Below are 11,483 nucleotides of genomic sequence, written 5' to 3'. Positions count from 1 at the left end.
TTTAAGATCATCAAGTTCAACCATTAAATACACGCCCCGGTGCTCCGGGCCGGCTGTGACCCGGAACGCGGTGGCCGGGCCGCGGGTGTCACCGATAACAGGGTCCCCCAGCGGAGACCGCCGCGGGGTGGCACCGGGCGCTGCTGTCCGCCGGTGCCTGGTTGGGAGCCGGACATGAGAGCTCATCCCGGCCTGGAGGCGGCGGCGGGGGGCGGCGAGATGGCGGCTCCGTGCGCAGAGCGGGAGCGGCAGGAGCGGCTGCGGGAGGCGGCGGCGCTGGGGGACGCGGCCGAGGTGCAGCGGCTGGTGGAGCTGGGGGTCAGCCCCAACGCGCAGAACGAAGTCAACGGCTGGTAAGAACGCCCCGGGCGTCCCGGTGCTGCGCTGTGTTCACCCCTTGGCGTGAATATGGAACCGCTGTCACCCGCTCCCTTCCCGGCTCCTGGGTGTCCTGCTCCCTCAGGTCACCGTGTGGTTACTTTAGACTGGAAGGGCACAAGCAGCCAAATCTCAGCCGTGTTCACATGTAACCAGAAATACCTTCATTAACTCCTAAATCAGGTTTGGGAATGACTTTTCTTTTAAAGCAGGGTAGTTGCAGGATGTGTCAGTGTTATATATAAATGCTTCGGGTTTGACATCTCGTTCAGACACTAAACCCAGGACTTTTCTGTAATAGGCACTTGTACAAGTGGGACTCTATCAATGAACACACGCACGCACACACACAATGTTATTTGAAGCAGGATTTACAGGGAATGCTCAGGCATTTCAGCAGTCTGTTTCCCCGAAGTTCAACTCCGCTGTGTTTGCTGTGCTGTATTGGGCTTGAGGTTGTAACTGAAGTAGGAAAGCTAAAATTAGGTGAAAGCTTGAGCAGCGATTTTGAGAAGCGTGGGGCACTTGCAACTTGAAGTTCAGCTTCTGGTGATTCAAATTAGAGCTTGTAAAATCTTACTGGTTCATAAGATTCAAAATCATCTTAGCATGGAAGATAAACAGGTACCGGTCATCAAAATGAGGTTGTATCAAAAACTGAAATTGATGAACAGAATCTGGCTTAAAATACAATTGTTTTTAAAATGATCTGGTCATTTGTAACTGTGGCAATGAATGGATCCTCACTGTGATTTAAGTTTGCTTGTAGAATTAACATTTCTTCAGGGAGACTGAGACTGTCTGATGCTGAGAAGTGCTGAGCACCTACATTTTGATGCATGTCAGGTCTGTGAGTAGATGTTACCTCTGTGTGAGACTACATAGAATGGTCAGGATGGATCCCAAGATCAGGCCAATGCTCCTGCACATTCCTTCTCACCAAAGCAAACCAGTAAATTTTGACCTCAAATCAAACATGACCATGCTGTCTGTGCCTTTTCCCTCCACTTTGGTCCAAACCAGTTTGCAACTTGGCAACGTGCTAATTCTGAGTTCATGCGGGCTGTTCACACTCATTTCACAAGGAGAAATATGTGAAAAGTCCAGCAAACACTGCACAGGGAAACTAAACAAACCTGGTCTGAGTTTCATGGGCCTTGTCTCAGATTATGCGGGATCCCTGGTGTCAAAACATCAGGAATACTTTCTGCTGACAAAATTCCTTTATCCCACTGTGAAACAGCACTTTCTAGCTGAAATGGCCAGCCCAGCCTTGGTGGGAGAACACAGGACTTTACAGTATTGCTGACAGTACCATCTTGGAAACACAGATCTTGTAAGCATCCTTCCTAGGATAGCCTGTGAAGAAAAATAATACGTATACATACACTTACATTCCTGTTTCTTCAGTTAGATGTTAGATGCTGCAGTGACTGGTGACCTTTAATTCAGGCATACTTTCTGCCATCAAGATGCATTCATTTTAGTAAGAAGAAATGGTAGAACTGAGGTTTACTTAAGTCAGAATATACAAAAATGAACAAGGTTTTGCAAGTTACCTTATCTCCTTTTGGGTTTACCTGATTTGTATGCATCCAAAGATCAGATTCTCTTTTTTTCCTTGCATGTTTGCACACAAGAAAACTCAAAAGTTTCTATACAAAGTTGAGAGTTACTGGTCAAGATACAACTTTGCAGGCTCTTTTCTTAACAACTCAAATCAACCAGCCAACCAAAAACTGAAGTGGAAAAAAGCCTTTTGAAGCTGGACTTTCGACGGAAACTATTTTCCCCTTATAAGTTTATTATTTAGAATCATGGAATAGTTAGGGTTGGAAAGGACCTTAAGATCATCTAGTTCCAACCCCCCTGCCATGGGCCATTTAGCTCTGCTTTATTTAATTCTTAAACAATAAATAAATAAACTTGGAGAAGGGTTCAGTGTGTTCATCTTTCTGAAGTTTTCTGCATCTGGAGATAGAGAATTAAAATGTAAAAGCTAGGGAAAGATCAAACATCACTAGAACCTGGGTTAGGGAAGAATGGTTAAGACCATATAACGAGTTACAGTGTGTAACTACCTAAATAAGCTGAGGAGGTTTTAGGATGTTTCTTCACTCTCTAGGTCAGCAGCTGCAAACAGCAATTTGAGAAACCAGACAAGTGGTTTGTTCTGTGCATCACTGACAGGCTGCTGAAAACTGGTTGTATGCAGATCAAAGCTTCCGAGTTGCTGCTGCAGTGAATAGTGACCGGGCAAAGAACTGTGTGCTTAGAAACTCTGCTTACTGTATTCTGAACAGCATTTACTTTCCAAAAAGTGCAAGTCATTGTGCTGGCAGCATTAATTAAAAATAGCATCTTAGGGAAGGCTCACATAAACACACACAAGTACTTGAAGTACAACTTATTCTGTCTGAGATTAAAATGGCACACACAAATCTTTTTATAGTTATATATTAGAACCTTAATAAATGACAAATTGAAAAGATCTTGAGCTTTAACAATGCAACTGTGGTAAATTGGTATCTAGCATTAGAGCAAAGAGAAACTACATCAGCAGGTGTCACTGCAGGCTCCAAAACCAGCCTAAATTTCCAAGAAAGACTGCAATTGAAGCCTCTGTTAGACATGCACTGGGTCTTGTTCTTCTCCTAGGTAGCAAGAATGGGTGGAAGTTAATCTGCCATAATTCAGGATTTAAACAGTGTTAACATTTCCCTTGTGCAGGACTTGTTTGCACTGGGCATGTAAACGGAACCATGCTCCGGTAGTGGCTTACCTGCTGCACGCTGGTGCTGACAAGGAGATCCTCACAAAGAAAGGAGAAAGGCCAGCCCAGTTAACATCAAAGAGAGAGATAAGGAAGATGTTGGGAGGTAAACCAATACAAGACTGTAGCAAAAGGCTGTTTAATGCATGTGTGTTCCAATCTTTATTTTGCATGTGAAGATACTGTGTTTGGATCTTACTAATAACCGTGACTTGATTTCTAGAGTGTTTAATTGGTAAGAAATCAAAGTTTAAGAACAAGATTACCAACAAATTCCATATTCAGCCAGCCAAACTTTTGTTCTAAACACTGAACAATTAGATAAGCTGTATTTTGAACAACAGTATGATTAAACTAGTGACAGCTAAATGCAGCTTCCTATTTTCAAAAGGGCAACAGGAGAAAAATCTCTCAAATTTGTATGAAACCCTTATATTGTAGAATCATAGAACGGTTTGGGTTGGATGGGACCTTGCATTTCATTCAGTCCCAAACCCCTGCCACGGGCAGGGACACCTTCCACTTGGAGCAGGTTGCTCCAAACCCCATCCAGCCTGGCCTTGAAGAGTGCCAGGGACGGGGCAGCCACAGCTTCTCTGGGCAACCTGTGCCAGTGCCTCAGCACCCTCACAGGGAAGAACTTCCTAATGTCCAATCTATCTCCCTTCTACCAGTTTAAAACCATTCCCCTTTGTCCTGTCCACACATGCCCCTGTAAAAAGCCTCTCTCCAGCTTTCCTGTAGCCCCTTTAGGCACTGGGAACTACTCTCAGGTCTCCCAGGGGCCTTCTCTTCTCCAGGCTGAATCAGCCCAGCTCTCTCAGCCTGGCTCCACAGCAGAGCTGCGCCAGCCCTTGCAGCACCTCTGTGGCCTCCTCTGGACTTGCTTTAACAGCTCCATGTCCTTCTTACATTGGGGTTCCAGAGCAACACCTCACTTCCCCTATGTTTTCTGGAGCTTAGACACTGTGTTGAATAAATGGAAAATTAGCAGCCCCGATAAACAGCTCATTAAAGGACATTGGTAGTGCAGGGTAGGCTTTGCTGCTAGAGGTAAGTAAATTGAAATGTGGTCAGTTAACACCCTCTTTCCTCCCCTTTGTATTCCCTGTTTTCATTATTGTCTCCCAGCTGTTGAATTGGTAACGTTTCAGCTCTCCCAGTACTATGTGTTCTTTTCCCTTTATCCCCTGCCTTAATATCAAACAACAATATTACCCTTTGGTTTTCATTGCCTTATACATTATGAAGATGATAGCATTATACCACCAGAGACCATGTTACAACATGCTGGCTATGGATTAAAACACATCAAACCAAAACAGAAGTATTGCAGTGTTTAGAAGGAAATAGCACCCCTGGAATTACTAGAATCAGACTCTGCTTTTGGGTTTACTGTATCACAACACCTGAGCACGGTTCTGTTACTATAGGAAAAAAGGCTTAGTGCTTCTTGATTCATCTTGTAACTTGTGGTGCTTTTAACATACCAGTCCCTCCCCATAAGAACAAATGACCACCTCCAATGCAATACTAATACTTCTCTTTTCCTCTCAAATGAGTCTTGGAGAATGTTGGTTTGTTTGTTTTACAGTGGAAGAGGATGAACTGCCAGACTTAAAGAAAGAGTCAGATCTGCCAATCATCCCTAATTACCTGGCTAACCCACCTTTCCCTTATGTTTATAACACCATGAGTAACAGTATTCCAGATCCCTCCATGAATGGGAGTGTCTCACACTTAGAACCACGAGATACCGACTCTGCTTCCTTACCTGATGTGGAGACTTACACGCATGCACCGCTACACCATGGGAATGCTGCTCCCGAGGTGGCTGATGCTGCAGGCACACCATCACTGCCCCGCGGGTCTACTGTACCTCCGCACACAAAACCTGTCCGTCAGAGAGGTCCAGTGTACCAGGGATCTGTGTCTTGGAGCAGAAGTGCCCCTTCACCAGCTGGATCTAATCAGTCTGTGCCTCAGCAAGAGAATGGCTCCTGTATGGGGCCTGTGCCAGCATTTCAGCCTGTTTTCTTCACTGGAGCTTTCCCACTTAATATGCAAGGTAACAGTAAAAATCTCTTCTTGCTTTGTCTTAGGAATTATGTCACATTGGACAATGAGAATAGACAACTCCAAGTTATATGTATTCAAAGCATTTCCAGAGATTTTCAGGTTCCCACAGTTAGGCATTCAGGAAGCATTTGAAGGGAATTAAAGAGGCAGATATCCTGTTTCTGCTGGAACTGTTATTAAAATATTGGTGAAAACATTTGTTGTTTGTCTCATGCTCTAAAAGCATGCAGACACCAGTGTAATTAATTCCTTAAATAGTATACTCCAAGCTGCAAAGAAGGAATGTGACTACATAGCCAGTGAGCTCAAGAGAGAACGTGCCATGGCTCTATCTGCAGACCTGAGCCTGGAGGTGCACAATTACCTGATCTGCCATTTCAGCAGGTGAATTTTGCCTGCCCAAAGAGAGAAAGCTCAATTTCAGCTTCAGTTCAAAAGTTCATTCTTGAAATAAAAGGTGTTCTGATGCCATGAATTAGCAATGAGAAGTTAAGTGATGACCAAAGGATCAAAACCCGATAGGCATGATCTTGGATTACTCAGGAAGTTGATAACCAGTATAATTTGCTTTTAAGTTAGTTTAAATCCAGTAGGGTATGTGTCCATTCAAAGGTTCATACTTTCATTCACACACACTGTATTAAATCTGCAATGATTTTCTCATATAGGTTGATGAAAGTCAAGCTAATGAAAACTGTGGTCATCCAAGTCCAGCTGTTTGCTTTCTGAGGACTCTTGTATTGTTAGAAATTATACAAACAAGGTTAATAGATCATAGAAATATTTGGAAGTTCCTATAGATGTATATTTCCAATTCCTTTATATATTTTCCTATTAATGTAGTTTTTTATTTCTAATAGAACTGGTGCTTAAAGTTAGAATACAAAACCCTAATCTCAGAGAAAATGACTTCATTGAAATTGAACTGGACAGACAAGAACTGACCTATAAGGAACTGCTCCGAGTGAGTTGCCGTGAGCTGGGCGTTAACCCTGAGCATGTACAGAAGATCAGAAAATTACCAAATACAATGTTAAGAAAGGTAAGAACTCTAAACTTTGAAGTGCAGTAACTTATAGAAAAGGTTTTTAGGTTAGCATTAAAAGGGATCTGTTGGTCACCTGCATAGGCCCATGTTGAAAAAAAACCCAACACAACCAACAAAACCCCCAAAAGAAAAACCTCCTTTCAGCTATCAGCACTCAGCAGTTGTTTAATTTGGGGCTTTTAGTAAAAAAAGTTCTCAAGTTTCTTGATCATTTTCTTCCACAGATGTTTGGTGTTGAGCCCAGTTCATATCTGATTTCTCAATTATGTTCTTAACTTCAGTACAACACCACACCACTGTGAGCTGCCATCAGCATTTGAAAGCCCTGCAAATCCTGACCGAGTTTTGCTGGGTTAGTGAGGACTGTGTGCAGTCTTTTCAAGAACCAGAAAGGTGTTTCAGAATGATTGAGTGCAGGTCTCTCCATGGACCTCTTTTCACTCCAGTGACAATCACCTGTGCAGCAAACAGGACGCGGACCTGCTGACCTGTTGTACTGATTCACTGTTGACCTTTCTGTTGCTGTCAAATCCCTCTAGAGCATTGTTGGTGTCAGTCATGGCGCTAATCTGATTAGTCCTAGACTAATAGACTCCACTGTACTGCATCCTCACTGACTAAATGACGACTTATTCTGTGTTAGTCAAGAAGTGAAAGGAAAATAAGACAGACAGACACAAGCAGTTCTGTCACTTGCCAACTTCAGTTGTGTTGAAGGACTGGTTTTACTTCCAGTGCTAATTACTCAGGTTCTCTGGACTGCAGGACACTTACTGTTCCTTGAGGTGATACAGAGCTAATTCTATTTAATGCTGTTTAGCAGCAGGGTTCTGCTGCAGCGGGCATCAGAGCTCAAGCCTGTGCTGTGGGAGGGTGTCTTCCCTTGCTCTTCCCTTGGAGACCCTTGCCAAGCCGCTCTACCGCCATGCTGGTGGGCTGCTCTAGAGGAAGCTGCATGCAGGACCTTCTTGGGTAATGCAAGGATCAATTCATGAGCTTCTAAGAATTACCAAGGTGGGAGGGGGAAAAAGAGGAAGTTGGGGGTGGATGCAGAGGATCTTTACAGGCGTAATTCCACTAATCACTTGCACTCATCAGTGTTGAATTCCTTCTAAAAATAGACTGAAGTGAGTAAGTGAATGGGATTCCAGAATAAATACAAGATGCAACAGGATGTCTGCTTTCTAGCTTACTGTAAACTGTCATATTTACAGATAAATACATACCCTGTGTTGGCATGAGCCTGTTATTTTAACTTACCTCTGCAAAACTGAAGTTTATCACCTAACAACTTATTGTATCTATTTAAAGGACAAAGATGTGGCAAGGCTACAGGATTTCCAAGAACTGGAGCTTGTTCTAACAGTAAGCGACAAAAACTTACTTTTCAGAGTCCCAACACTTTCTGAACGGAGTGGTTATAACAAGAAGGCATCAGAACTTACATACTAATTGTTTAAAGAATAAAACAGAAGATTTGTAGCTCTGATTTTAAAATGAGGTTTGAAAAATAGTATCTATAAGGGCTAATCATGTAAAAAAATCTATTTTGTTAACCATGGAATGAAGTAAAATTGTTATGCACAGTTACAGCCTCTAGTTAATCCAAGAGTAATGAGTCTGATGTAAAAGTAGCTTAATGCAAAGGAAGTATTGGTAGAACTATCTGTTAATGCATCACTTTTCCTTACAAAAAGATAATCTTGAAATACTGCAGAGTTAGCAGCTCTCAGGGAAAGGCTTACCTTAAGCTGTTCTAATAATTTGTTTGCTATAAAATAGCAGAGGTACTCAAGCTAAAGAACCTGCCATGAAACCCATTTAATATTCGTACTGAGTCCATTACCATTAACATTCACTGTTTGGATTATGCATTTCAATTCATATCTTAGAAGGAAAAAAGCAGAAGGGTTTGAATCTTGTGGAAGAAGCACAAATTTATGTCTACTTTAAATACTATCAAGTGACTTATTACCTTACAAGTAATCACTTACAAGTGATTTCTTAATCCCTGTTTACACTTTTCCCTATTTCTCAGGTTGAAAATAAAAAGTGATAGCATTTATCCAAATCATAAATATGCTCTCAACCAAAATCCCTTTTACTGTCAGTAAACAGTACTGACATGTGCAGTTTAAAATACTGGTTTTCTTACTGTGTTGACATCGCATTTCTCTGACGCTGCTTTAATTCCCCCTTTTGAAAGCACAAAAATTGTATTTTCCTTTTACCTTTTACATTCCTGAGAAAGGTCGCATCTTGAACATTTAAAGTTGCCTGTGTAAAAAGAAACTAGGTATGCCCAGGGTTTTCTGGGCTGATACTAAATCTTGATGTTCCTATGCAATGTACTTTATTTTCCCACCAATGACTTGTGTTTACCCATATTGTTTACTGAAAAAGAATTACTTTTCCTGTTCCTGGTACTTAAAATGCAGAATTAGACTACTTTCCTATGAAATTCTGTAATAAACAAATTGAAAAGTATTTAAGAGCTGGATTTTATCATATTTTTAAGGGTTTTGGTATTTACTTAGTCATTTGCCTTTGAGGAAGAGTTCTGTTCTGATAGCCTAACTGTGAAAGTATGTACTACCTAAACCTGAAGTATGAGATGTATGTAACAGGCAAACAGAACATACCAAACTGGGTGGAACTTCCCTCTGTCTTCATCTTTCCCCTCCCTCACCACCAGTTGTTTTGGAAACTACAGCAAGGGTGTTATGATTGCCTTGTCCAAGAATTTACAGCCCAAGTACAATGTATGTGGCTCTATAAATGGGATTTATAGAAGTAGGATGCTGAGCAGGGAGGAAACGCTGAGGTGAGAACTGCATTTGTGGCTCCAGATGACTGGAGTTAGGTATCCCCCGCAGCATTGTCCCCTTTCTTGGAGGCTGTGGCAGGTAGAGAAGTTGGTTCTTCCCCTGCAGTCAGAGCAGGCACCTGTATTACAGCTGACACAAGAAGAACCAAATTCATCTGTGCTCTCTCTTTCCCATCCAGTGACTAGTACTTTGTGCAAAGGGAAGCAGCTTCAGCAGCAGATGAGCACACAAGAGGGAGCCCTCTCCCAATCTGCCCTGTAGTCGGATGGCCAGTGTTCACCTGGAAGCACAGATCCTTGCAAACACTCCTGTGTACCAGTTAGCTAATCCGAAGCTCAGTCTCCTAAGGGTAATAGTAGATCCTTTTGTCACAGCAGAATAGCCTCTTCTGAAAACTGTTGGAGGTCAAATGTGCTCTGACTCATTGCAATAGCTGGGGTTTATAACAAATTGCTGGTCGTATACTTACTGCTGGAGTAATATAATCATTGCTCCGTGTATCACACTGTTGCATTCTCCCTGGCACAAAACAGATGCGGTTTAGGCATCTGCTGTGAATGCCAACTAAACCCATGGAAGTACCAGGATTAACTGGTCAGACCTTCTATAAGGAAACTCAGCTTCCTTGTTACACTGATTATCCTGCAGATGCCAATTGCTATCTAAGCATTCCAAGGAATATTTTTATACCTTATGCAATTTATACACAGAACATACTATTAACACTGCTAACAATCTGATCAGTGTATAATCATTACATTACTGTGTATGATAAATAATTCATTACTTTGGGCTCTGCTATATGAACTGTGAATGGCAAATGAATGCTTGGCTGTAGATTCTTGTTTCTATTTAAGAAGACTCATTTGTAGGAATTAATAAATGATTATTTTTGTCTTCTCAAAGTCTTTCTGAACTTTACTTATGGGGAAACAGTGGAACTTTTTCTTCCTGGGTAGGTTTCTAGAGTGCTTGGTGTAGGGAGCGAGGAACTAAAGCAGAAGACATTCTATCTGATTCTAGCAGCACATGTTGTTTAAACACAGGACTCCTTTTATCTGAGGAGGCTTTGTTATCAATAATAACGTAGATATTTAATTCTGCAAAATAAATCACACATTATTTCAGGTGATTAAGTGTTGAATGAGAGAAATTATATACACATCTGCTCCGCTTAAGTGGAGTCTTACTCATAATGACTCCATGTGCAAGAGAGATAGAGCAAAATTATAACACTTCTGTGCCAATCATGTCCCTGCAGGCTTATGTGGAGTCTACCACACTGGTAGAAACTGCGTAGTTAACGATTTATATTAAGCCATCTGCAGATTTAGTTTTAAATACATGTTACTTGTAATTCTTAGGCTGAAGAGGAATTCTATAATGCTGAAGTTGCCCTGGGCAGGGATACCAAAGGTCCTGGAATAGCTTACAGCCTTGAAGCTGCGGCATTCAACTCCCTTGTCCTGGGGGAAAGACTGAAAGGAACAGGTTGGAGCCACAGAGATTAAACATTATTTCACTGTTTTTCAGCTGAGTCATTGCTCAACAGGGCTTGTTTCCACTTCAGAACCAATGAATCCTTATGCAGAAAACACAGAGAACAGGTGTAATTTTTGGTACCGTTAATATAATTTACTAATTATAAACCTGAATACAGCACATATTGCCCTGTGACACATACATTTGCTTGGCAGAACGTTTGGCATTCTTTGGGAAAGAAAAAGCATATAATAAAATAACTTTATGTATATAGAAAATATTAAAAAATATAAAATTCACTTTCTGGTCCTTATAATTGTAAAAGATTTTGTTCACATATCACAAGTTCAGCCTACTACAAAAGCTGTTGGTAAATTACAGTACATTCACAAGTCACTTTTGTGCCAAGTCAGTAATATTAGAAAAAACTAAACAAATATAACAAACCAAAACCCCAAAGGGTCTTCTTTTCATGCCAGTCCAGCATCCTTGGCCATGCTGTAGAAAACACCCTTTGATGCTATAAGGTTTGCAGGTGTATCGAACTCAGCTACTGTTCCATTGTCTAGAACAAGAACCCTGTGCCAAACAAAAGATGATGATGGGGGAAAAATACGTCAGAGAATTCCTTGCAAGAAATGAGATATCCCTTTTTATCACAAAGCAAACTGTTCTGATTATTGCCCTGGCTTTGTTTTGCTCAATTCTTTTCACACATTGAAACACAATGGATGATAAATGTTCTACCTGAGCTGCTGTTTGATTTAAAAAGGGCACTATCTCCCAGGGCCAATAAAGGGGGGAAGTACCATACTGGCAGTTCTGGAATTGAAAATAGGGTACCAGAAAGCCAAGGAGATAAAAGCTCATGAAATAAAGTATATATATACTTTAT

The 11,483-nt window shown here is 41.5% G+C and overlaps 2 protein-coding genes across 8 annotated transcripts in view; one reads left to right on the top strand and one right to left on the bottom strand.

The window, feature by feature from the left end:
• The first annotated feature begins 39 nt into the window (after positions 1-39).
• ANKRD40 (ankyrin repeat domain 40) lies at positions 40-10,720 on the top strand. Of its 7 annotated transcripts, none has more exons than XM_057418370.1 (6): positions 40-353; positions 3,109-3,257; positions 4,746-5,219; positions 6,091-6,272; positions 7,590-7,643; positions 10,471-10,720. In XM_057418370.1, the coding sequence occupies exons 1-6, from the start codon at positions 175-177 to the stop codon at positions 10,615-10,617; spliced, it is 1,185 nt and encodes a 394-aa protein (XP_057274353.1). In that variant the 5' UTR covers positions 40-174; the 3' UTR covers positions 10,618-10,720. The 7 variants fall into 7 exon arrangements, with proteins under 7 accessions (XP_057274353.1, XP_057274355.1, XP_057274356.1 ...); XM_057418372.1 differs by lacking the exon at positions 10,471-10,720 and adding an exon at positions 8,974-10,011; XM_057418375.1 differs by lacking the exon at positions 10,471-10,720 and adding an exon at positions 9,285-10,011 and having other exon boundaries at positions 42-353.
• Positions 10,720-11,483, bottom strand: part of ABCC3 (ATP binding cassette subfamily C member 3) — a 50,133-nt gene continuing 49,369 nt past the window's right edge. The window contains exon 31 of the mRNA XM_057418367.1: positions 10,720-11,167. Within this exon, the coding sequence (XP_057274350.1) occupies positions 11,059-11,167 (109 nt within the window). The 3' untranslated portion in view covers positions 10,720-11,058. The remainder of the gene's footprint in view (positions 11,168-11,483) is intronic.

This window comes from Pezoporus wallicus, unplaced genomic scaffold (genome assembly GCF_028554395.1).
Source record: "Pezoporus wallicus isolate ANWC-B61680 ecotype Strahan unplaced genomic scaffold, APGP_CSIRO_Pwel_v1 contig_3710, whole genome shotgun sequence".
Lineage (NCBI taxonomy): Eukaryota > Metazoa > Chordata > Aves > Psittaciformes > Psittacidae > Pezoporus > Pezoporus wallicus.
This window is presented reverse-complemented; position numbering and strand designations above follow the sequence as displayed.